The 26,245-nt window shown below is 28.9% G+C and overlaps 2 protein-coding genes across 2 annotated transcripts in view; one reads left to right on the top strand and one right to left on the bottom strand.

Moving 5' to 3' along the window:
* The window catches only part of LOC117180099 (Bardet-Biedl syndrome 4 protein homolog), a 33,586-nt gene extending 28,392 nt beyond the window's left edge, over positions 1 to 5,194 (bottom strand). The window contains exons 1-5 of the mRNA XM_033372419.1: positions 5,037 to 5,194; positions 3,864 to 4,006; positions 1,989 to 2,101; positions 1,694 to 1,788; positions 1,355 to 1,517 (exon numbers count right to left, since the gene is read on the bottom strand). Of these exons, the coding sequence (XP_033228310.1) occupies positions 1,355 to 1,517; positions 1,694 to 1,788; positions 1,989 to 2,101; positions 3,864 to 4,006; positions 5,037 to 5,136 (614 nt within the window). The 5' untranslated portion in view covers positions 5,137 to 5,194. The remainder of the gene's footprint in view (positions 1 to 1,354; positions 1,518 to 1,693; positions 1,789 to 1,988; positions 2,102 to 3,863; positions 4,007 to 5,036) is intronic.
* A 2,819-nt stretch (positions 5,195 to 8,013) lies between these two features.
* Positions 8,014 to 26,245, top strand: part of LOC117179520 (solute carrier family 35 member F5) — a 26,034-nt gene continuing 7,802 nt past the window's right edge. The window contains exons 1-7 of the mRNA XM_033371402.1: positions 8,014 to 8,242; positions 15,077 to 15,317; positions 15,419 to 15,556; positions 17,076 to 17,132; positions 17,312 to 17,575; positions 25,615 to 25,797; positions 25,888 to 26,201. Of these exons, the coding sequence (XP_033227293.1) occupies positions 15,156 to 15,317; positions 15,419 to 15,556; positions 17,076 to 17,132; positions 17,312 to 17,575; positions 25,615 to 25,797; positions 25,888 to 26,201 (1,118 nt within the window). The 5' untranslated portion in view covers positions 8,014 to 8,242; positions 15,077 to 15,155. The remainder of the gene's footprint in view (positions 8,243 to 15,076; positions 15,318 to 15,418; positions 15,557 to 17,075; positions 17,133 to 17,311; positions 17,576 to 25,614; positions 25,798 to 25,887; positions 26,202 to 26,245) is intronic.

Below are 26,245 nucleotides of genomic sequence, written 5' to 3'. Positions count from 1 at the left end.
CGCGTAAGCCGACCGAGTTTTTGCACCGATTCATAACCATGGATGAAACCTGTATCCACTACTACACTCCTGAGTCAACGCAACAGGCAAAACAGTGGGTTCGACCGGGCCAAAGAGCTCCGTAGCGTCCAAAAACACAACAATGGGTCGGAAAGGTTATGGCCTCCGTATTTTGGGATGCACATGGTGCATTTGAAAAAGAAAAAACCGCTTTATCATCACGACAATGCGCCTGTTCATCATGCTTAGTTGCACAAGCAAAATTGCATGAAATCGGCTTCGAATTGGTTCCTCATCCACCGTATTCACCAGACCTGGCCCCCAACGACTATTACTTGTTCCCTAACCTGAAGAGATGGCTCACCGGTAAGCGTTTTTACTCAAATGAGGAGCTCATAGCTGAAACTGAGGCGTATTTTGGAGACCTTCCGATCGAGTACTTTTCGGACGGTATCAAAAAGTTAGAAAATCGTTGGACTCGCTGTATCGACCTAAAAGGAGAGTATGTTGAAAAATAAAAACGAGTTTGGCCAAAAAAACTTCTCCGTGTTTCATTTTTCAGGGACTTATCAGACTGCCTAGTACTTCTTTCTAACGTTTGTTGGTAGCGGGAAGTTCACCCTGCGATCGTTCATAAAAATAATATTGGTTAAGCCCCTACTCCTTTCCAATGTCCCTTGAGGCGGGAAACCACTCATGTAACTAGCCATAAAAATGATGTTGGTCAAACCCCCCCCCCCTTTCTAACATGTCTTGGGTGCGGGAAGGCACCCCTGCGTGATTGATAATAGAAATAATTTTCGTTAAACCCCTACTCCTTCCAAACGTCCCGTGCGGCTGTAAAAGCACCCTTTTAATAGTTGAAATTTTTAAGAGGTAGAGTATAAACTAGTTTTAGTCTCGGTTTTAATATCATAATTCTTGTTGACTGAGAATTTTTCAGTTTGAAATGCATTTTGGATTCGTTTAATTCTTAACTTTCCGGATGTATATATGAAGTATGTATGCATATTATGAGTAGCATCTTTTATATTCTGTGTAGTTTTGCGGTATGATCTGCTTTTTTTGAGGGAAATGAATTTTTCTGTGAAAACAGGTAAACTCTCGACGAGCGACTTCTAAATATTGTTGGATTGAATTATCCTTTCAGGTGGTTATTTTTTAATCCAAAAGTAACCATACACTCGGTATTCAGTTATTTTACAACTAAAGCGAACTCTCCAATTACTTATTGTATACAAATTATAAAATCATAAAGCGCATTACGTCCTACACAGTATGCACTATTATAAATAGTTTCCTAAATATATAAGATATAATATGGGATCATATGTATTAATTAGACTTTACTTACTTCAAAGCAGCCACATAAGTGCTTACAGCATCCGGAACTCGATCTTGAGAGACGTAAAACTTAGCCAGCGTCAAATGTGGCACTTCATTCTTTGTAAATTCGATTGCTAAATTTAGTTGCTTTATCGCATCTTCTGGTTGATTCAATTTGATGTAACACTCGCCTGCAGAAGAAAATTATATGAGTTTAGAATAGCAATTTTTAATTTGAAGTGCTTAAAATCGTTCAAAAAATTTTTCGTTTCCGGGTTCATTTACCAGATTAAACTTGAAAACATAAAATCTAAGCGAAAATGAAGTTCTACACGAAAATAAAAATATGGCTTTTATTGCAACTTACCCAGATTGTGATGGGTTTCCCAATCTGGTGTCGTCATATTAGTAATTAGGTCTACATAAACTTTCACTGCTTGAGCATGGTGACCCAAAAGAAATCTTAAAAAGAAATCAAAAATGCAAAAGAAAGTGTTAATTCAATTTAATGGACTTTATTTTTGAAACCTTTGTTTTTATTATTGTTGAGAAAAAAATTATTTTAGACTTATCTTTTCAAAAATTTATTTGTATTTATTGTTCTTTTGAAACATTGTCGTCGTGTTACTATACACATATAACAAATGTATAAAAATACTTACTGGGTTTTGGCAATTTGTTTTCTGTTGTTTAAGTTCGATGAATCAATTTGATAACATTTCTGAAAACATTCCAAAGCTTCTTGCACATTTCCTTCTGTTCTCAAAATAAGCCCCTGCATAATGCACGAGAAAAGTTAATTTTTTCTAATTTTGTAATATTAATTTTTTTACTCTGCTGTTACAAAGTAGAAAACTTAAATTTTTAAACCTTAATTTTACGATTATACAGATTTTCATTTAATTAATCACTTCCGATCCCGAATCGTACAATATTCTTCAAGGTATGAAATAAAAATGGTTAACTTTCTATTCTCAAGCTTTTTCAATGTTAAATTACTGTTCTGCCATGAAAGATAAATTCTCAATCTAAAATAGACCAATTTTCAACAAAAAAGTTCCATTTTTTACTAAAAACTTTATAATAAAATACTTGAATTTCTAACTGTAAAGATGAATTTTTAACTAAATTGTAGAATTTTCAAACAAAAAATAATAAACTTGAATGAAAAATGACTATATTTTTAGAAGGCAGTTGAATTTATAACCAACAAAAAGATGAATTCTCAACGAAAACTGTAATTTCTTGTATTTTAACATAAAAACTAAAAAGGAGCAACTTTTAATTAAAAATGATAAAGTGACATTTTCAACAAAAATAAAACGTATTTTCAACAAAATGGTCAAAATTTCTAACTGAAAAGATGAATGTTCAACTAAAAAAACTTAGAAGTGCTCGGTGAAGGGGAATATAGACGAGCGAGGGAACTATCCCAAGACATCAAAGTGGTTCAACCTTCAACCGAGTAGTTCAATTTAAAACCAAAAATATACATTTTCAACTAATAATGTAATAGTAGACATTCAACCAAACAGATTTTAATTTTAAATAAAAAAACATATGAATCCAACCAAGAAAGAATACTTTTTCATAATACTGTTGAATTTTCAACCAAATAATACCAGGTTTAACAAAAGATATAATTGTCAGGAGTCGCGTCTATCAGGTCTCGCGTTCGGTCTTTGTGCTTCTTTGGTAGTGAACAATTGGTCGTATATAATGTGGTTTCGTAACAAGGTTGAATTATTAATTTTCCCAATTTTATTTTTGATTGTTAAAACCATAAATATTTGCAGTAGAAGGTTGGCTAACGAACTTCATTTATCTTTTTCGACCACAAAAATGTGTATCGAAGGAAATTTAGATTACAAAATTTCTTCGAAATTTATCGCGCCGTCAGACTACAGGCAGATCTGAAACGGACAGACAGACAGACAGACATATTTATAAAAACAATTTCGAGAATTGACGAAAACTAGATATGTTCAAATTCGCACATATCTTATACCTTCCATCATAAATGATGAGAATATAAACAAATATAAATAGAAATACAAGAAAAATAAATTACTAATAAGAATATTATATTAGGGTGGTCACAAAACTTCATTTTCAAAATTCACTTATTTTTCCCTGACTAATTCTTCAATTTTCCCTGACAATTAGTATTTAAAACTCAGAATCTTAGTGTTGTGATATTTTTAATTTTACTTGATTTTCAGGGTTTCCCTGATCTATGGCCCCCTGTATTGTCCTTTAAAATTTGTTTGAAAATACTGTACAAAATTAAATTGAGTTTCCATTTTGGGAGCTTAATCTTCTTTAAATTTAATAAAAGAAGGAAAATTAGTAACCTTACATAATCAATATTTGTGGTAGTTAAAAATGTGTGTACCTTTCCCCTACAAAGATAATTCTTTCAATAACTAAATCAGCGCAAATTAAAAATTGGAACAAGCAGAAAGGAACAAGGAGGCCTTCGTAAATGAAAAGAAACGTAATGTAAGTAATGTGATCAAAAACTAATGAAATCGTACCTTCAGGTAGTTAGCATATTCATTTTCTCCATTGGATTTGGACAGTTCCTCGTCAATTAGTGCATTACATATCCTATATTCGTGTCGAGTATAATGCCTATGCAGGAGCCAGTTTTTCACTTCTACAGCTGGTATATCTGGTACTAATAAGAAAAACGAAGATTTCAAGTTCAGTTTTCTACTCTAACGTTAAATTGCGTATGCGCATCGCATATGTATGTATATTTTTAGTTACAACTATGAATGAGTGGTGATCAAAAACTCTACCCTGTTATTTTCCAATTTTCCTTTGAATTTAAAAAAAGTACGTTAAAATTCACAGATATCACTAATATGTAATTGAAAGTGATAAAAATCAAGAGTAAAGTTCAATATTTTTGAGTTGAGGATTTTAAAAATCACTTCAAAATCTTTCCCACCTTTTTTTTGTCTTTTCACACTGCTTTGCTATTTCAGGATAAAACTCGGAAATCATTACATAAACTATTCATAATGGTAGCTGAAATTGTTAATTTTATACTTAAAAAGATTTAGTGTAGTTAAAAATCGATTCATCGAAATTGATTTCAAATAACAGAAAATACTTATCACTATTTTTGTGTAATATTTGTTATAAAATTCGACTGCAAGCAATTACAATTTTCAACTATTTAGACAACTGCAACTTAGTAGTGAATTCATTGAAACAAACCTCAAATAGCAATCTTTCGGGCTATTTTGAAAATCAATATTTCGGTAGAAAAATACTCATAGGACAAACATGAAGTTTTTAGGGAGTACAATGTGTAATTAATTGTGTATATTTCAGCATTAAAAATTGAAAAAAGGGCTCAAATTCAAAGTCACAACCGACTCCCGCGAATTGAATGGAATGACCTTTAATTTTGTAAAATAATTCTTTTTGAGTTTCAAATATTTTGACTGAAACAGAATTTAACATAACAAATGAAACGTCATAAGTAAACTTTTGAGATTCCGTATTTATAATAGGGCGTAATATTTTCTCGCTTGAATAGTTTAAAACATAATTAAATAAAAAAATAGTTTTATTTGTTTAAACTATAACGTACGTTTACTGCAATAAGCAAAACAATTTGGTACATATAATAGTTTCCAAAATTTAAAAAAAAGGAAATTGGTTCAAGAAAATAAAACTAAAGTCGCACAATATACCTTTTTTACTTTGATCGCTTCTCGTACGCTGCGCAGTATTAGCATGTTGTATTCTGCCATTACTGATTACATTATTAGCCATTTCTGATTTTATTTTCATAAATTTTTTATGATACAAAAATTAAGAGATTTTAGTTCCAGCTGCGCATTGTTATTTCAACATGTTTACTAGCACTGAAAGTACAGTACAAATAAAACAGTGTTGTTGTATGCAGTTACCCAGCAACCAGTGAATTTAAACCTTTCCTCACACTAAATTGTCTTGAATGATAGAATAAAATTCATAAACTTAATTTAAATAACTTTATTTCCTCTTTTTATATTTGAATTCATCACTTTTATTGCAATAAAATAATAATTTTTTACTTATTATTGCATAAGTTATTCATGCAGTTTTATTACAGAAATAAGTTTTTTCGTTAAAACTAGAAGTTAAACGCGAGCTGCTTAGCGACCCTTTAGCCCCCCCTTCCACCCACCATCTGATACAACCGTATAAACTTGTAGTAAAAATAAATTCTTCTTACTCTAAACAAATAAAACGTTTATTTATTATATATTATATTATCGCTATTTAGTGGCTGTGCATATATGACGTAACTACTTTGGGGATGGATCAACGACTTCTGTTATGCCTTTTCAAATGGAGGGGTATTCGGTCAAAATCATTTTCTACGTAGATATTTTCAAGTTTGCGAGTCACTAAAAAGCGAAAGTTAAACATATTTTATGTACGCAGCTATTCTTCAGTACAAATAAATGAAAAAAATCGTATGCTTCTTTATTTTTATTTCTAACAGTATTAATTGTAATTTACTTAATAATATGGCTATTATTATTAAATGTAATAATCGTAAATTCACAAAATAATGAATCAATAAACACACAAGGGGTCATCCTGAAATTATTTGTGAGATATTATTCTAACGTTGCCCCTCCCCCCTCCCTCACCTACATGAGAAATAATATTTACTCTGTCCTACCCCCCCCCCCCCCCCCCAATCTTACTCAGATTTTCCAAACTTAGGGCGAAATTTATTGATAACACTTAATATTTAATAAAACAATCGTACGATTTTTATCATTTCATCAGGGCTTAAAATATTGCGTAATCCGGCACACTTTTTGTAGTCCAAAATCAAAAAGTGTGCAGTAGAAAAGTAACTTTATTTTCTAAGCGAAAATTCTTATTTTTGAACCTAATATTTTTAAAGCATCAAAAATAAACTTTAATGTTTATTTAAACTATTATTCTTTAGTCAATAGATTACAAAAATTCCTATTTATTTATCTCAGGCTTCACAGTCTTTCCCCCTTTTCTCGTTTTTTTACCTAAACGCGAACTGAATTAATAAAACCCAATAAGAATTACATTTACGGTTAAGAATTTTATTAATATTTTTTAGTTAAAAATCTTATTATTTGGTTAAAAATGTGATTATTATGAAGGAAATTCAACATTATTCTTAAAAAGTCACCCTTTTCAACAATGCTATTAAAACCTTTTTTCTGTCTGGTCTTTGTTTGGTTAACAAAAAACTTTTTATTGGAAAATTCGTCTTTTTGGTTTGAAAATCAATCTCTTTTTGTAGAAATTTAATCTTTTTTTATTAAAATTTAACTATTTGGTTAAAAATTTAACTATTTCGATTGAGAATTCGCATTTTCCGATAAAAAATTCAACTGTTTTCTAGAAAACCCGTATTTTCGTCTCGATAATTTACCGATTTGGTATGAGATTCAACAATTTAAGAGATAATCAATATATTTTGTCGAAAGACTAATTTGTTTAAAAATTCATTTTTTATTTGAAAAATGCATTTTCTTTGTTGAAAACTGCCTTGCTGGGGTTGAAAATTGAATTCAGCAAGGGTTTCGTCTTCTTTCGTGGAAAATGAACCTTCAAGGTGCAAAATTCAACTATTTGGTTAAATTTGTATGTGTTCTGTGGTTAAATTTGTATGTGTTTTAAATTTCGGTGAACCTAGACAAAGCCTATTAAACATTAATAAAAATCAATAAGGCACCCCTGTTTCCTCTATTTTTCAAGTATCTTGTGCAGCGGGTTTCGGTGCATGACCTAGGGGATCCCTGGCGGACTGAAGGAACCGAATGGTGCCTCTGCAAAGTACCCGTAAAGTCCCCATTGGGTCCCCATTCGGTTCCTTTTTAAAAAACTCAAAAAACAGCAAGGTAAACATTTAAACTGTTGAAATTCGAATTCTACGTTCAATTTTCTATGAGAAACTCATGGAGTAATCGCAATATATTTTTTGCAGAGTTAAAAATGTAAAAAAATGTAATTAACTTCTGCTGAAGGTGACTTCAAGCGCATCCATAATAGCTCAAGAAGTATGTTGCGCGCGAAGTTTAAAAATAAACTTCTCTCTAACTTGCATCGCAGCGTTGTTGTCTGAGGTTTCCACTGCGTGGCGCTAGCATCCAGACAAAATTCTTAAAGTTACCGACGGAACGCTGATTAACTACTACTAAAAGAAGATGCACTTGAAGTCGCTTCGGCCCATGTAAATGACAGGTATTTGATTTTTTAAAGTTTTTAACGCTGCAAGAAAAAGTATTGCGATTACTCCGTAAGTTTATTATGCAAATTTTAACGTGAAATCCAAATTTCAACAATTTAAAAGTTGATTTTGCTGTTTTTTTTTTTTTTTTAGTTTTTTAAAAAGGAACCGAATGGGGACCCAATGGGGTCTTTATGGGTACTTTGTAGAGGCTCAATTCGGTTCCAATATTGAAATCAGCCAAAGACGCAATAAAAAGCTTATTATTTATATAATTATTTCTTACAGAAAATTAAAATTTCAATAAGTTATTTTTAAACAACTATAATTTGATTAGTAACAGAAATGAATAGAAATTTAAAATTCCCGGTTAAAAAATCGATTAGAAATCGCTCTCTAGCGGCTACTAGTGAAACTACATAACGTCATCTGCAAATAGACATGGCTGACAACAATTGTTGTTCCGTGGTAAAGATAGATAAATGTTGAAATATTTCTGTATTTACTATTTACGGGAGCAGAAAAAACTTTTCATCGCGAATATCGTGCGTCAGTGATTTCACGGCCTTATTGGCACAAAATGTTTTATATTTTGTGAAGTGCTAATGTACCGAAACCAGGAGACCAATACTTTGTGATGTGATCGCAACTGCAGACACGACACGTATTTGTGTTATCACTGTGGTAAGTACTTTTATGATTAGATATCAGTTGACCAAGTAATCTAAAAAAAAAACTATAATTGGACAGTTTTATCAACTAAACTTCTGAATTGGTATGCAAGTCAATCACCGGTTTGTTTGTTTTTTCATTTACGAAGGTTCTCTCCTGCCTCAGTTCCAATTTTTAACCCGCGCTGATTTATTAATTTAAAAAAATATATATCTTTGTTATTGTACTTCGCAGTGAGAGAATTATTAATTATAATACAAATGAGCTAATTATTTTTATCACATGTGTTTCGAATGCCATTCTAATTTTTATGTTTATCGTTTTATTTGTTTTATCGAAATAGCACGAACATCGTATAGTAATCATTTATTTTATAGTTTAATTAAAATCTTGTAGTTCTAAAATTTTGAGGTAAAATTCAGCATTATAATATTATATTAATATTTTTGAATCTGAAAATTGTTTCCTAAATTAAATTTTATTCTTATTAGGTGCGTTTTTTTTAATTCACCACCATGAATATATTTGTATAAAAAAAAATCAAAACTTTGTGAATGAATTTAACAAATCGAGGGACTTTATATTTTTGAATTGCCATAAAACTAACAACCTTTATTTTTAGAACTACATAATTACTTCTTATTTTAAATTGCAAGAGAGATATATACTTCTATACTCATTGAGTGATTCCTATTCAAAGCAAAAAAGCACTCGATCCACCTCCTTGAATCTATTGTTTCATTTATCTGTGAAAACGACCCACACAAACAATATCCTTATGTAAAACTACAGCTGCGGAGTACTGGAAATTATCTAATGCCTTGCTTAATATATGCAAGACTTGTCCTTAATACTCAAAATGTATTCTTGAAGCTTCATTGAAACGAATTCACTTTTAGAATATCAAGTTCCTAATTTTAATTTTAGGTATAAAAACAACCTTACGCCTAGGAGATCAATAACGTTATTGCAAAACATGTTTGTGTATACATTTATTTTAAACACATTTAGTGACAAGTCATACAGAATATTATAAGCGGTTATCACCAGATTACGTAAAGCATAAGCAAAATACATGAATATTAAACTGAATAGTTAAGTTCTCTGATCGAAAAGATAATTTTAAACAATAATGGAAAATTAAATGTTCAGCGCAAACAATTAATTTGTCACCGAAGAAAAATTAAATTTTCAACAAAATAGATAAATTTTGAACAAATAATGGAAGAATTAAATTTTTATTTAAAGCGATTAATTTTTAACCGAGAAAAAAAGTGATTTTCAACACAATATTTTAATTTGCAACCACAGTGATAAGTCTTCAATTAAAAAAATAAATTATCTTGGATAATTGTAATGTTTTAAATTTCTACGAACAAGTATTCCAATTTGAAATAAAAGACAGTTGGATCAAACAAAAACATAAGAATTTTCGTCAAATTGGTTGAATCCACAACAAAAACAGACTAGTTTTCTAACCAAAAAGCGGAATTTTCAACCAAAACAGATTTTTCAGTCAATGTAGAATAAATTTCATCCAAAGTGTTCAATTTTCAAACCAAAAATATTAATGTTTAATAAAAAATTTCCAACCAAAAGAAGACGAGTTTTTATAAAAATAAATGAATCCTCAACTAAAACAGATACATTTTTTAAGATAAAATGGCATAGTTACATTTTCAGATAAAAAAATTAATTTTAAGCTAAAAATAAACAAAATGTCAACCAAATAAATAAATATTTAACTAAAAGGATGAATCTTCAACCGAAATAGAATGATTAAAATTTCAGTAAAAAATGATTTCCACAAACTAAACTAAATTTTCAAGTAAATAGGAAAATTTTCAACCAAGCATGAATTTTCAACCAAGGTAATTAAATTTTTTTTAATTTACACAAAGAACGAAAGTTAAATTTTCAGTTAAAGAAATTAACTTAAACTAAAAAAGATAAGTTTTCAACAAAAAATAAAATAGTTAAAGTTTCAGTGAGAAAAATAAATTTTTAATTAAAAAAATCAAATTTTACACAAAATAGTTAATAGTTCAAACAAAGAAATTCATTTCAAACCAAAAATAGAATAAATCAATTTAAAAAAAAAACATAATTTGTTACTAAATAACATAAATTTTCAATGAAACAGGTAATTTTTCAGCTAAATAGATGAATTTTCATCCAAAAAGATTACATTTCCCTAAAAAAAAGATATATCGTTTACAAAAAATGGAATAACTACATTTTTAGTAAAATTAATAATCTTTCAACATAAAAGATCGATTTTCACCCCATAAACAACCAAATTTCTACAAAATAGTTTAATTTTAAAACAAATAAGTGAATTTAACAAACGAGATTACTTTTCTACCAAAAAAGATTAATTTGGTAGAAAATAGTTGAATTTTCAGTTCACAAAATTTCCACACAAAAATGGAATATGTAATTAATTTTTCAACTAAAACATTAATTTTTAATTAAAAAATATTTTTTTCAACTAAAACATTAATTTTTAATTAAAAAATATTTTTTGTAACCAAAGAAATGATTTTTTATTCAAAAAGATGAATTTTCAACCAAGAAGATTAATTTTCTATCAAAAAAGATGAATTTTTAACAAAATGAACATTTTTTATCCAAATATTTGAATTTAAAGAATTTTCAAGCTAATAGTTATATTTTCAACGAAAGAATTCCATTTTTAGCAAAAAAGATTAATTATTCACTATGAAGATTCATATACTCTACCGCAGAGGACGAATTTTCAACAAAATACATTCTTTTTTTACAGAAATTTTAACTATTTAATGGTTGGTTACAATTTTTATAATATATATTTATTTTAATTTATAATATTTTACCTAAAATTTAACTATTTATTGTTCAACAACAAAAAATTCAACAAAATTGTTAAATCTTGCACAAAAAAAAGCTTTTTCAATTAAAAGGATAAATTATCAATCAAAAAAAAAATTAATTTTAACAAAGTAGTTTCACTTTTAACTAAGTAGTTAAATTTTAAAACCAATGAAGATGAATTCTCATTGAGAAATGTAATATTTGATATTTCAACCAAGAAACATTTACATTTTAAACGAAAAGCAATTGAATTGAGTCAAAAAATAAGAAGTTTCAACCAAATAGTTGTGATTTTTAACCAAAAAAGATGCAATTTCTACCAAAGTAGATGAATTTTCCAGAAAGGTGGATTTTCCACAAAGCAGTTTAATTTTCAACCAGAAAGAATGACTTTTTAAGAAAACTGTTGAATTTTCAACTAAATAATCTAATTAATTTCAACTTCAGTTTATCGAAAATTTCCTGACTCTGTCAGGTTCAATTGTTAATAATGGAAAAATATTTAAACATTTATAAAAGTAGATTAAATATCTCTGAAAACTATAATTTTTAGAAAGTCAGATTGTTCAGCGCTTCAGAACTTGATATTAACTAATTAAGAAGTGACCTTCCTCGATTAATTTTTAATATATTCATGAAATTCTTGCTTGCTTTCTAATCACTTTTTTGCCCAGTCCTAATACAATTATTATTTAAAAACTTCCTTGTAAGTGGAACTTCTTCACAAAGAAAATTTCCTGCATATCAGAACTTATCAGTAATTCTCAAAAAAGATGGATAAATTATTTTAATTACTTGAAAGTGATATTTAACAATTTATTTCAAGCTCTCGAGATTTTTAAGTATTTCTCAAAATATGTTTTAATTTTTAAGGCAAAATTTGATTCATAATGTTGTAATTAAAGGGTTATCATTTTCTACCTATTATCGGTGTTTCAACAAAGAAAATCGTCTGTCACAGTGCGATGCCATCACACGAAATTGGATTTTTCAAGAATAGAATAATTTCTTGGTATACAACATTTATTACTCTTATTCTGCGTCCCAATTTCTCGGTAGCAAGTTTTTATTTTTGTAAAAAATTGAACATTCAATTTTTAATCGCTACCTAAAACCGGTTTTAAAAACCTATGGAATTGTAACCTAGAAATTCTTAGACGATTTAAGCGGAATTGACTAACATTTTTAGGTAAAATATTTTTCACCCGAGTTCAAAAACGCAATATATCTGAAGCAAGTATTTATTTTGTATTTAAAATGAAGATTGTACATTTTTATCGCAATCCGCAAGAAATCCTACTTCAATTTATGGTCAGTATTACTTGGAGATTGGCAACATCCACATATATTTCATGGAAACTAGATAACTTTTTCTAATCAATCCTTTTAAGTCTCAAAGCAGCACCATTTCCGTTCAGAATTTTACTTCTATTTTATCTTTAAATGTTGATTTCAATTTGACAGAATGTTTTTTCGTTCTCCTGAAAAATTCCGATTTTGTTGTTTATCAGAGTTCCTATGAAATTCCAATTTCGAATTTTTCTGACATTTCCATGACCAATTTTTAATTTTTCTAGACAGTTATAAATTTTTCTCTTGGGTATAAAAGCAGCCTTACATGTAGAAGATCAATAATGTTAATGCACAACAAAGTTTGTTTCTAAGTTTATCTTAAAGACTTTCAGTGTCAACAGTTATATCGAATTTTAAAAAAGGTCAAACACAAATTACGTAAGACACTATTTGGGAGGAGAGGGTTTCACATAAAATACAACTTAGAGGTATATAACAAAAAAAAAGAAGGAATCTTTAACAAAATAATGAAGATTTCAAACAAAGAGATAAGTCCTCGACCCAGAAAGATGAATTTTTAACAAAAAGTATAATAGTTGATATTTGCACTAATTATATAATAATTTTCAATTAAATATTGTTCAAACTAACCAAAAAAGTACGAAATTTCAACTAACTAGTTAAATTATCAACCAAAACATAAAAATTCTTTATCAAAAACAGGAATTTTCAACAAGAGTTAAATTTTGAAGTAAGAAAGATTGTTCAGTTAATAAAGAAAAAGAATCTCACGCAATATGTTGAAATTTCAAACCAAAAAGTTGAAATTTTCTACGAAACAGTTGAGCCTTCAATCCGTAAATAAGAATTTTTAACAAAAAAGTTACTTTCAAATAGAATTATTGAATTTTTAAACAAAAAAATTTACTAACAAAAAATTAATTTCAAATCCCAGAAATGCAAGTATATTAAACAAAATAAATTGTTTTTTAAACTAAAAAAGGTCCATTATCCAGAAAAAATAAAATAACTACATTTTCAGTTTAAAAAATTAATATTTAAGATAAAAAAAACGATTTTTTAACAAAATACGTATTTTCAACAACAAAAAAGTACATTTTCATCCAAAAAGATAAAGTTTTGTCTAATGAGATTACTTTTCTCGGAATAAAAACGAATTTTCAACCACATAGTTCAATTTTATACCAAAAATATACATTTTATACTTGAAATAGAATAGTTAAATTTCCAGTTAAAAACATTAATTTTTAACCAAATAAAATGAATGTTTAACAAAATAGTTCAATTTTCAACCAAACAGATGAATTGCCAACCAGGAAGATTAAGATTCTACCAAAAAAGACCAATTTTCAACCAAATAAAAAGAATGAAAATGAAAACATAAAACAGTTAGTCTAAACCAAAACAGATTTAAGGCGAGTTTTCAACAAAATAATTAAATTTTTAACCAAGAAAGATTTTTTATTCAATAAAGAAAAAAAATTCATCAAAGTCGTGAATTTTCATGTCAAAAAGACGAATTTTCTACAAAAAAAGTTGAATTTTGAAAAAAAAAAATTGATTTTTCGACCAAAAAGTTCATTTAAAAATATCATTCATAAAAATGTGTAATTTTATGTCAAAAAGATGAATTTTCTACAAAGTAGTCGAATCATTAATCCGAATAGTTGAATTTTAAACTAAAAAATATGACTTTTCAACTTGAAATAGTTTATATTTCAAATAAATGATTAACAAAATAGTTCAGTTTTCAACCGAACGGATGAATTTTCAACCAAGAATATTAATTTTCTACCAAAAAAAAAAACGAGATTTCAACCAAATAGTAGAATTTTAAACCAAAAAAGATGAATTTCCAATAAAATTGTTGTATCCTTAACCTAAACTGATATCATGATAATTTCCTATACAATAGTTGAATTTTCTACCAAGAATTATTTTTGAGTCAGCAAAGAAAAAAAATCATCTTAAATATTGAATTTTTATGTCAAATAAATATTATTTTTCAACAACAAAAAAGTTAATTTTCAACCAATACAAAAATTTCAACGCAATAGCAAAATTTGTAAACAAAGAGTTGAATTAAAAAAAGAAAAATGTTGTATATTTCAAGCCAAAAATACGAATTTTCAACAGAATAGTTGAATTTTCAACCGAAAAAGTATAATTTTCAACAAAACAATAAAATTTTTATCGAAAATATGGATTCGCAGCCAAAAAGATTACAAGCTTATACCTTTGTAAGACTTGCTTATTATTAACACATTTTCTTTTGTAAATATAATTCCACGTGTTCCACGTGCCTCGACGTGTATTTCCTTAACTGATTTCTTATGTAATATGTTCATTCTCTAAATTTATAAAATCGTAGTAAGATTTTGTGGGTGTTTTAAAGCAAATCTTACGGTATTTTACATGGTGAAAAGGAGTTTTATCGAAAAGAATCTTTTTTGGGGTCACAAACTTCCTAACTCTTTCAGGTTTCCCCTGATTGTCACTGACTTTTCCTGATCCGTTTTATATTCCCTGACTTTCCTTGACCTGTAAAAACTCTGGTTATCTAGTTCTGTACTGTCAGCCTTAAATTAAAAGGTAATCGGATAATAAAAATATTCTTTCAACAAATGCAAACTCTTTTCTTCAGCTTCTAAATCTAAACTTATCGACCTTTTATTACAGTCTAAAGTCTTGCTCTAGTCAATGACTGGTAGTCATGGCATCATGTGGATAATAGCGACCAAAACGTAGAAGCGGGATCATGAGTCGTGCCAGAGAACTACGACAACGGAGGCAACAATGGATGACAGAGCACCCCCGAAAGCTTGCTGGGGAGCTAAACAGATCTCAAAAATTTGTGCTCGGACTCGTAGCACTGCTGATGTTCGACATCATCTGGGTTTTCAAACTGGAAGTCCTAAATGTAAGCTTCTTCAGAATTAAAAATTTGCTCTCAAAATCAGAGGCAGTTTTATTTTATTTTCATTTTCCATTAAATTGCTATCATTGAACCTTATTTTACAGACTCTTTACAGAGTACCAGAGTTCCAAAAGCCATTTTTCAGTACCTACATTAGATCTTCGATGTTTACCTTGTATCTACTCGGATTTTGCTTCTTTCCTCCATGGCGAGACCATTGCAACCGACCAACGACTTATATGGTACAATTTAACCTTATAGAAAAATAATATATGAAATTGAATATAGGCCTATAATGCTTTTCCAATGTTGAATTTCTTACAGTTTTTATCGCGAAGTTAAAATATTAAAAGAATTTATGCAAAAAATAGAGAAACTACACACGGATGATTTATTTATTTACTTAACGTAAAATTTGAAATTATTCCAAAGGATTTAACAGAATTTCCTAGATTTCAGAGAATTTTACAGGATTCCAAAAAATTTCAAAGCATTTCAAGGGACAACAGGATTTTGAGTCTTTGCAAAAGATTTTAAAATATTTTCACCAATTTAAAGAGATTTTGTTTAACGGGTTTCCAGAGATTTAAAAATATTTCTACGAATTTCAAGGAATGTTTCAAGATTTCGAAACACTTCAAAGCATTTTAGACGATTTCAAATATTCACGTATTTTAAGGCTTTTCAAGAGATTTCAGGGGATTTCAAAAGATTTTGAGCTATATGAACAGATTCCAAAGAATTTCAAGGAATTTCACAAGATTTAGGGACTAAATTTTTTTATTCTTAAAGGATTTTAATTAATTTCGCAATATTTCTAATTATTTCAAAGATTTTAATGGAATTCAATAGGGTTTGACATATTTTAAGGGATTCAGAGATTTCTACTGATGTGAACGGTTTTATTTTTACAATACTTGAATGAATAATTTAATTTATATTCAATTGATTTTAAACGATTTCTACTTGATTTAATGGATTGTTACGATTTCTGAAGTATTTATTGGATTTTAAGGGATTTCGACGAATTTCTAGAGAAATTTAAGGAATCAATTACGTTTTATTTTAAGACATTGGTATGAATTTTAACGATTTCAAAGGATCTGAACGAATTAAACAAATTGCATAGAGTTTTAAAGGTTTAAGCTATTTTAGAAGATTTCAAAAATTTGAAGGAATGTCCAAGAACATTGTAGGATTTCCAAAGGTTTTAGGGATTTTCAAAGAATTTCTCAAGATATAAAGATTGTGTAGGACCTCCAAGTATTTTAAAGATTTAAGAATTTTAAAGTTTCAAGACATTTCTAGAAAACTTTAAAAAATAAATTAAGTTTCTTTTATTTTCAAGGAATTTCACATTTTTTACAGATTTTGAACCATTTCAAATATTTAAAAGGAATTCAAAAGAAGCCAAAACATTTCAAGGGATTTCAAGAGATTCCAAAGGATTTTTATTGATTTTAAAAAAATTGCAAACGATTTTAAAGATATCAAGTAAATTCATAAATTTTTGCTGTTTAAAGTTTATTTGTGCAGAATCGCTATTTTTGTGTACTTCCTTATGAGTTTATGAGTGATCTAAAATAATTCGTTCCTTTGTAGTTTGTCGACTTTTTACATTAATTCCTTCAATATTTTTGTATTATTTATTCCAATGCTGATTATTCTATAATCATTCTATCATTTTTCGTAAGGAAAATATCAAAAATTAAATGTTGTATTTACAGTTTCAATTCTTTAAATTTCACATTAATAATTTAGTACACAGATCCAAATGTGGAAGACGATAACTTTTATTCGGAAGCCAATACAAGTTTGGTAAGTTTCTCTTTCCTGAGTTCTCTAATTAAATTATTAGTTCGCCTATATCAATCCAATACCTAAAGAATCCTTTTCTTTACAAAACACTTGCTAACAAGTACCTGATTTAAAATGGAATCACAATTTTCTTTTTTTTTAAAGAACAAACTGTTTTTAATACTTTTCTTTTACTTTAGAGCGACCCGACGTTCGTTCCGATTAAAACTCCAGATCAATGCGAACGCTCTTCCGGAACCGAAAGCGATGATTCGTCGATAAGATCAGTGAGATTTAGCAAGTTGGCAGAAGTACGTCACATGTCAGAAACAGTCGCTACGGAAGCTGTTTTAGCCCGACTTAGTTATCAGGCCAGCGTCAGGGCGGGTGAATATGCCAGACGGCAAGCTAACAAATTCTCCGCTCAGAAAGTTGCCAAGATCGCTCTCATATTTTGCATTCTGGTGAGTAGCTATGCAAATTTCAGTCTTTGAATTTGTAAGATGCCCGATTGAATGTGTTTGGTGCGTGAGTTTCAAGTCAGATCTCTACTTTTTGATCTTCAATGGTTATTGAACAAACAACCCGCAACCATGGGCGACGGTAAAGGGTGGAAACTTTATTTAGGGAAACTGGATCCAAAATTAAAACGGTTAGGAACTGGGAAACATGACTAACATAGATAAGAATTGAATTCTCAGGGTGTCTACTGATCAGGCAATTTGAAATTCCCGGAGTTTTCCCGACCACATTCTTTTCCCCTGATCAATTTACAGGTTTCTTCTTGTAATTTGTGCTAAACGCCCGTATAAAATGGGAATTTTAACATAATATACATATTAGGCTACTAGGGTGATAAGTTTTAAAAGACGAAAAAAATAATTTTCAAATTTGAACACACGAACAAATTTTTCCAAGCAAAAAAAAATGAAAAAACGGATATGATTTAGAGGTTCCCTATTTAAGTTTTTTGTTTTTATTGACTTTTTTGTTTGTTTTTTATTTTCTAAATTTCTTGAAAATGTATTAATTCAATTCTTGTACATAAAAAATTACCCATTCTTATATTAAATTCATTGTAAAATAATTGAATAAAAATGTTCATACTCATTTCTAAGGAAAATAATCATTTTCTCTTGTTTCACATTTTTATATTATAAGTACTTTTTTTAATTTACTTATTGTGTTTAGTAATTGCTACAGCGCACGCCGATTTCTTATAGAAAAATGTGAAAAAGTGAGGTAATATTATTTTTTTCCTTCAAAACTAGTTGAGAAATTTTCAATTAATGATGTACAATGGTGTTAATATAAAAGTAGATAATTCTACATGTATGCAGATTTCAAGACATTCTAACAATAAAAACAGCCAACATCAATAAAAAGGGAAATTTCAAATAGGGGAAAAATGTATTCACTAAAAAGGTGCCACTTAGAGTAGTATTGCAATTGCATGTATTATAATTTGATAATATGTATAAAAATTTACTAACAGATTTTTCAAGACATTAAGAAAATAAAAACAATAAAAAATAAATAAAAAGGCAAAACTCAAATAGGGGACTTCTAGCTCACATCCGATTTTAAATTTGTTGTAAAAATGTGTTGACTAAAAAGGTACTACGTAGGCTAGTGTTCAGATTCAAAAATAATATTTAAAAAATATAATTATAATAAAATTATATTAATTTTTTTATTGTTATTTTCCTGAAGATGTCTTCGAATTTTTCCCACTTTTTTTGTATCAACTTTGTAAAATGTTGATTAAATTATGTTTTATTCGAATTTGAAAAAATATATATTCAAATTTGCACTGTTTTTGCAATAGCCTCTTAAATAATCGCTTTTAACCTATTTAGGAGACATTTTTTCAACTCTCATATAATTAACATCAAAAGAACTCGAAGAAAATATCGGGAAATTTTTATTGTCATTTTCTTTTCTGTGATTTCCGAATAAACAATGAAAAGAAGATAAAGTAGAGAAAATTTACTTTGCGTTGGAAAAAAATGTCCGAGTTTTTTTCAGATTCACGATTCGCTACACCCTGATTCTGTAAGAGAAAATGTTGCAACTTTGAAAGTAGGAAGCGTTAAAATTAACTGGAAATTAACACTTCAGCCCTTAAGGATGCACACTAAGTACAATCAACCTCAAAAGTCGCCAATATTTAAAATGATTTATAAAATTTAAAAAAAAATAGATTAAGTTTTTTCTGGAAATCTTGACGGAAGCTTCTAAGTGTACTTTAGAATAAAATAATTCAGGTTCAAATTGCTTATTTTACAGTAGTGCTTAGAAGCCTCCATCGAGATTTATGGAAATTATTAATAGATCTTTTTTGTCGATTTTATAAATCATTTTAAAGATAGGCAACTTTTGAGGTTGATTGTACGCAGTGTACATCCTTAAAAAAGACCCCATTTTTTAAACATTTTGTTAGAGTTATACATTTTAATTATAAAATACTAGTAGAGAAAATCTGCTAATTTACTATTTTGTTACTATTTCATTAAATTCTTTGTATCGCATTTTTTAAATTATATTTCTTTTTCCAAAAGGTTGCTACAGAAATAATCATACATAAAATGAAACTAATTGAATTCTGAACCTGAATTAATGTCATATAAAAAGAAACAATCTTCGAAAATCTAAGAATTAAAGAATTTCAGATTGGAGTATTTCAAATTTTGTAAAACCAAATCAGTGAAAAATTGGTATCTTAAATATCATCAGCTTGAAGGAATCCGTCGATTAAACATATTTATTTCTGAAATTTTAAACTTAGTTTATAGTTAATACTCCGTTTGAACTTGTTTCGCTCTGATGTTTTAAGTTTTTAAATAAATTTGGTACATTTAGCGTTCTATTATTTTATTAATAAAATACTTCCAAATTTTTAAAATTTCAATCTTACGTTCCACTCTTTAATTTCAACTTCATTCCTTTTTAAATTCAACCCGTCTTCATTTGAATTCTTATTATTTAGGAACGATTTTGAATATCAACTATTTTCGAAATGGAAAACTTTTGAAGACTAGCATTCTTTTTATATTTTATAGGTCTTCTGAACCATTTAACATTTTGTATACCTCTATTTTTATATTTTATTTGTCAATAAAAGAAAATTATTAAATTTATTTTATAATACTAAAAAGAGTGAAAATAAATAAATTATTTAATTCTAAATGGTTTTAATTGTACCTATATTCTTTAAATTTCATAATATTGAATGTCTGAATAGTTAAAACCTAAAAAAATAATTAATTTTTAAATTTACGATTATATATATAATAAATATAAATATGAATTATTCATAATTTAATCATTGAGCCTTAAATTATTCAATTTGCAACGCTTGTGATTTAAAAATGTTCAATTGTTTAGGCATGAAATTTGACAACGTTTTTTAGAACCTTGAAGTATTCACATAATTACAAATTGTTCAATTTCAAAAACTATGAATTGAAAATTGCCTACTTACACAGCTTTAAAGATAATTGTACAATTTTTAAATTTTTTCAGAATTTTGATGTACGTTGTTAGCTTTAAGTTCCAATAAAATTGAAAAAAATTAAGTTTTGAATTTCATACTACATTTTTTCAAATATCATAAATATTATGTAAATCGAAAGCTTCGATTTAAACTTCTGAAGATTTGCAGCCATAAATTGGAACTGCATTTTTTTCGATAGATTTTTAAAGAAGGTTCTCAAAGCACCTACGGCTTTAAAGATTAGATTCTAATACGAAACTCGCACTTCGCGCTCGATAACTTGTGTCCAATTGTCTTAAAAACAAAAATTGCATATTTTTGCAAATGATGCAACTTTTTAAATGCTTGTTTAATTGATAAATTTCATGAGAATAATTTCGAAATACATATATTTTATGCATAGTAGAAATTTGGATATATATTTCTTAACCTATTAAAAAATTTGCTATCCATTTTATGAAAATTTTCAAAATGTTGAAATGCATATAACTATTTTAATTTTTATCTAAATTAAAAATGTCATAAGGATAATTTGCAAGTTTTTTTGTCGCGTACCAGAAAATTTGACAAAAATTTAATGAAGATAGTTTCTAAATATATTTGATATCTAGTGAAGAATTTAAATGGTATTTTCTAATCTATCAGACAAATATTTTTACATTCTAATTCATGAGAGTGTAATGTAATCTTCCAAATTTTCGATCTCTGGGTTTTAACGGATCTGTACGTTTCGGCACTCACGGAATCCAAAAACCATAAAATTTTATCGGTGTCTGTCTGTCTGTATGTCTGTATAACTGTATGTATGGTTACCTGAATGTTGTAGCCACGCTAACTTTTGAAGGATTTGTCCAATCAAGTCAGCCTTTAATACATTTCTTAAGGTTCCCAAAACGAAGGTTAAGTTCGTTAAGCAAATACTTCCAACCAAAATAAAAAAATGTAGAGCATTTTTAAAACTTGGAAAATAAATTTTTTTTCAAATTTAATAATTGTTGTCAAAGTTACTTATAGATGGATCAAAGACTTCCAAATTATCAAAAATTAGAAAATTTCATTTAAATCCATCACAATATGTCAAATATATTTAGAAACTATGTCAGTTAAATTTTTCGATTAAACAAAAATTCAAAAAGTTTGAGCTTTTTCAAATTTTGAATAAAAAGTTTTTATGAGTTTTAGAAATTTTTATCAAATTTTCTGGTACGCGTCAAAAAGGCTTGAAATTATCTTAATTACATTTTTTAATTCGATAAAACTTCAAAAAGTTATATCCTTTTAAAGATTTTGAAAAATTTAAAAAAAAAGGAAAAAAATATTTTGTTAATAGGTACAGAAATATTAATCCAAATTTCTACTAGATATAAAATATATGTTTTTCGAAACTATTATCATAAAATTTCTTAATTAGATAAAAGTTCCAAAAGTTGAACCATTTTCAAAAATATGCAATTTTGTTTTTTAAAAAAATCCATAAATTTAAAGCGTTGTTTTTAGTAGATTTGAACAAGATTTGCTAATTATCTTAATTCATGAATTTGAGAACCTTCTTCAACAACAAATCAAAAAAAAATTCAGTTACAATTTATGCCTGTAATTCTTCAGAATTTTAAACCAAACTTAGTGCGAAGCGCCGCGCGCGCATGGCGCAATGATAATATGCCCGTGCAGCGGGCATATTTTTTATATTTTTTTGAACATTTTCAAAATTTTCAAAAGTATATAACTTTTCTAATTTTCATCGAAATTGAACATTTTATTTTTATAATTTGCAAGTATTCTATCCATCTATGAGAAACTTTGACAACAAATTTTTAAAATATGAAGAAACAAAATTTTCAATTTTTGAAAATGCTCTAAATTTTTTTATTTTGTTTGGAAATATCTGCTTAACGAATTCAACCTTCATTTTGGGAACCTTAAGATATGTATTAAAGGATGACTCGATTGGACAAATCCTTCAAAAGTTAAGGAGACTACAACATTAAGGTAAACATACATACAGACAGACGTCTGCAAAATTGAATGAGTTTCGGACTCTCTGAGTGCCACAGCGTAAAGTTTCGTTAAAAATCAAAGACCGAATATTTGGACGTTCATTTCTGTTGGTTCTCGCGCTGCGAGCTCAAATGATGTATTTATCTCGCGCTTCGCGCTTGTTTATGTATTTACCTTGCTTTGCTCACTCGGTCATTCTATTCTTCCCAAATTTGTGCACAAACCTTTTAAAACTTATCCCTCACAGCAATGGATATCGGCGAAATTTCCCATTTATCGCCCACGATATCCTAGGCATTTCGCGGGGACATCGCGAATGATATCCTACGGGGCGAAAATCTCGATATCCCTAGAATGTTCCAGAGATATCTCAGAATATGCTGAGGATATCCCATTAATGTCCCAATTTTTTTAGTACGGGATATCTTAATGTCCATAAATCAGGACGTCCTAGGATGTTCTTGCGATGTACCTTTGCAAATAATTTATACGCAGTTGGCTTTAAATAAATAAACTCATTATTTCTCAAAACAAAAAATGTTCCCCGGAACTATAAAGAATCGAAGATCTTTGCGCCGCCTTCATAAGTTTGCAGTCTTGTCTTGTCCAAGACTTGTGACTTGTTGACCGTACACGGTCGTTTTACTGGATTTGCAACATTGTTTTAAGTGCCAGAATAGGGCGATTACTTAACGTAAAATTTGAAATTATTCCAAAGGATTTAACAGAATTTCCTAGATTTCAGAGAATTATACAGGATTCCAAAAAATTAATTAATTAATTAAACTCATTATTTCTCAAAACAAAGAATGTTCCCCGGAACTATAAAGAATCGAAGATCTTTGCGCCGCCTTCATAAGTTTGCAGTCTTGTCTTGTCCAAGACTTGTGACTTGTTGACCCACGGTCGTTTTACTGGATTTGCAACATTGTTTTAAGTGCCAGAATAGGGCGATTACTTAACGTAAAATTTGAAATTATTCCAAAGGATTTTAATTATAATAAATAAATTATAAATATAATAAATAAACAAGTTTTAATTCGTTTATTCTGTGTTTAAATGTACAAAAGATTTTATAGACATGTATATATTGTGCTTTCCTATATATATGTGTAGATTTAAGTGTAAGATGATGTTTGTAAATATAACCTCCAATCACAAATCTTGTTTTCTCATTAAAATTAAAAAAAAAATTTGCAAATTCATTAAAAGAGGTGAAAAAAACTAACGTATATCAATTTAAATTAATTCTTTCATGCAAGCTGAAAATTTAAAAAGATCAGAAGTATCAGCTCTTGCTGCATTTTGTATTTACAGTAAACTTAACTTCAAAAGTTTAAAAAAGATTCCTGATATACGAAGTACTAATGTATATATGTAAAATTATTATTATATACGTAATAATATATGTATTACATGTAAAGTATACATTGAAAACTTACTAAAAGCAATAAGATTGGTGTTCTTATTTCTCTGTTTTTATTTCTTGAATGGAAATCCACTAGTAATGTATTAAAATATCTTATTATAATATTGGGACATTCGTGGGATATTTTACTATAGTATTTTGATATCCTGTGAATATTCAGTTAGAATATCGTCAGGACATTCTGTGACGATATCCTCCGAAGCGGAAATCTCGATATCCCTGGAATATGCCACGGATATCTTGGGACATTTACAGGACATTTTTCAGGATATGTCATAGCGTGACGCGATATCCTAGGGATATGCCAGAGATATTATTTTATTGTAAGGGTAATGTCAAAGCATTGACAACTGTAATGTGATTGCAAATTCTCTTTTGTTAAAGCTCTTTCGGCTTTAGCGAACACATTCTTATCACGTGTCTCGTTCTTCGCACTCGATTTTGTCTCAAATATTAACTTTTCTACCGTAAGTTCAACACTTTTATCTCAAATATATATTACACTTATTTATGTACCTCGGCCTGGGATTGCTTATTCAGATATTGCAAAATATAGTCCAAATTATATTTTTCATGATTATTTTAATATTCTTTTCTTATTTAGCATTCAATTATATTCTTAGCTACGCTGAAACATGTACAGTCTGTTTCACAAGAGCGTATACACCAAATATGTAAGATAGATTTATGGAACTTAAAAAAATCTTATAGTACTTTAAAGTTCATCAATTGCACTTTCTCGTCAGTACCTAGTAAATCGTCCAGTCTCCATTGTTGTTGAGTATAGCTTGACATCGTCTTGGCATACTTTTCACGAGATTTTCGCCGTAAGTTGCAGAAAGCGAACTCCATATTTTACGAACTTGGTAAGAGAACTGTTGCTTCAGGTTGAATTCGCGCTTCATCTGAAGTTTTCTCTTTATGATAGATCATACATTTTCAATTGGATTGGCATCTGGAGACTGTGAAGGCCAATGCAAAGTCGTGATGTCATTTTCCTATTTACATCATGTACAGACAGAGGCGGCTGCGATGTTTGGGGTCGTTAAATCACGAAACAATCCCCACTACTGAAACCCCCCAGACTCAGCCGCCTTTTAACTACAGGATCGTCTATTATGGTGTATACGCTCTTATGATACAGGCTTAAAATATTCGTATTTTTCTTGTCTTGGTTTTATAATTTTTGTTTACCCTTTTTTCTTTGGTCCCTCAAATTGTGTGCCAAATCAAAATCCAATCCGAATAGTCTTACGAAAGTTAACTAATATACAGACAACAAAGACGACGATGACAGACCGACAGGAACCGACGTAAAAACTTTTTTTTCTGACTCAGGAGGCCTCAAAACGTCGACATTTTATGAAATCCGCTAAAGTCAGTTTTCACATAAAACTGATACCTTCTCATTTTGGATGAGAATATAAAAAATTATATATTAAAATTTAAACTAAATAGTAAACAAGCGAGAAAAACGGAAAAAGTAGATTCGTCACATTTTTTCTAAAAAAATCTCACAATGCGTGGCCTAAAATTCAAGTGAAAATAAATTTCGACACAAAATATTCCTCTATTTTCAGTGGTTCATCTCCAGCTACACGAATCAACTGTTGCTGGATGAAGCAGGACCAGGAATTGTAACAGTATTGTCTTCGATGTCTAGTTTATTTATCCTATTTCTCGCTGCTTGCTTCCCAAATAACGGAGGAGACAAATGCACCTTGTCTAAGTTGGTTGCAGTGTCCATTAGCATACTTGGTCTCGTAAGTAATATACAAATTTTAAAAAAATTGCACTTCAACTTAAATTCATAATAAAAAGGATGAGTAAGTTATTTTCTACTCTTTTTGCAGATACTAGTTGGTTATTCAGAGTTCAAAATCGAGCCGAGTAGGATACCAAATAGCATAATTTTAGCTCTAGTCAGTGCATTGACGTATGCAATTTACATTGTATTTTTAATGAGAAAATCGGGTAACGAAGAGAAGCTGGACGTTCCAATGTTCTTTGGCTTTGTTGGCTTTTTCAACCTTGCACTTCTGTGGCCTTTTTTCTTCATCCTTCATTATGGACATTGGGAGGAATTCGAATGGCCCACCCACCACCAATGGACTGTTCTAATTGTTAATGGCTTATTTAACTTTCTCAGCGAAATTATTTGGCTCTGGTAAGTTTCTTTAGACATTTCTTCACGTTTTGTAATTAAATATA

Source organism: Belonocnema kinseyi, chromosome 9 (assembly GCF_010883055.1).
Source record: "Belonocnema kinseyi isolate 2016_QV_RU_SX_M_011 chromosome 9, B_treatae_v1, whole genome shotgun sequence".
Classification (NCBI taxonomy): domain Eukaryota; kingdom Metazoa; phylum Arthropoda; class Insecta; order Hymenoptera; family Cynipidae; genus Belonocnema; species Belonocnema kinseyi.
The sequence above is the reverse complement of the archived record's forward strand: the minus strand, read 5'-3'. Positions and strand labels throughout refer to the sequence as shown.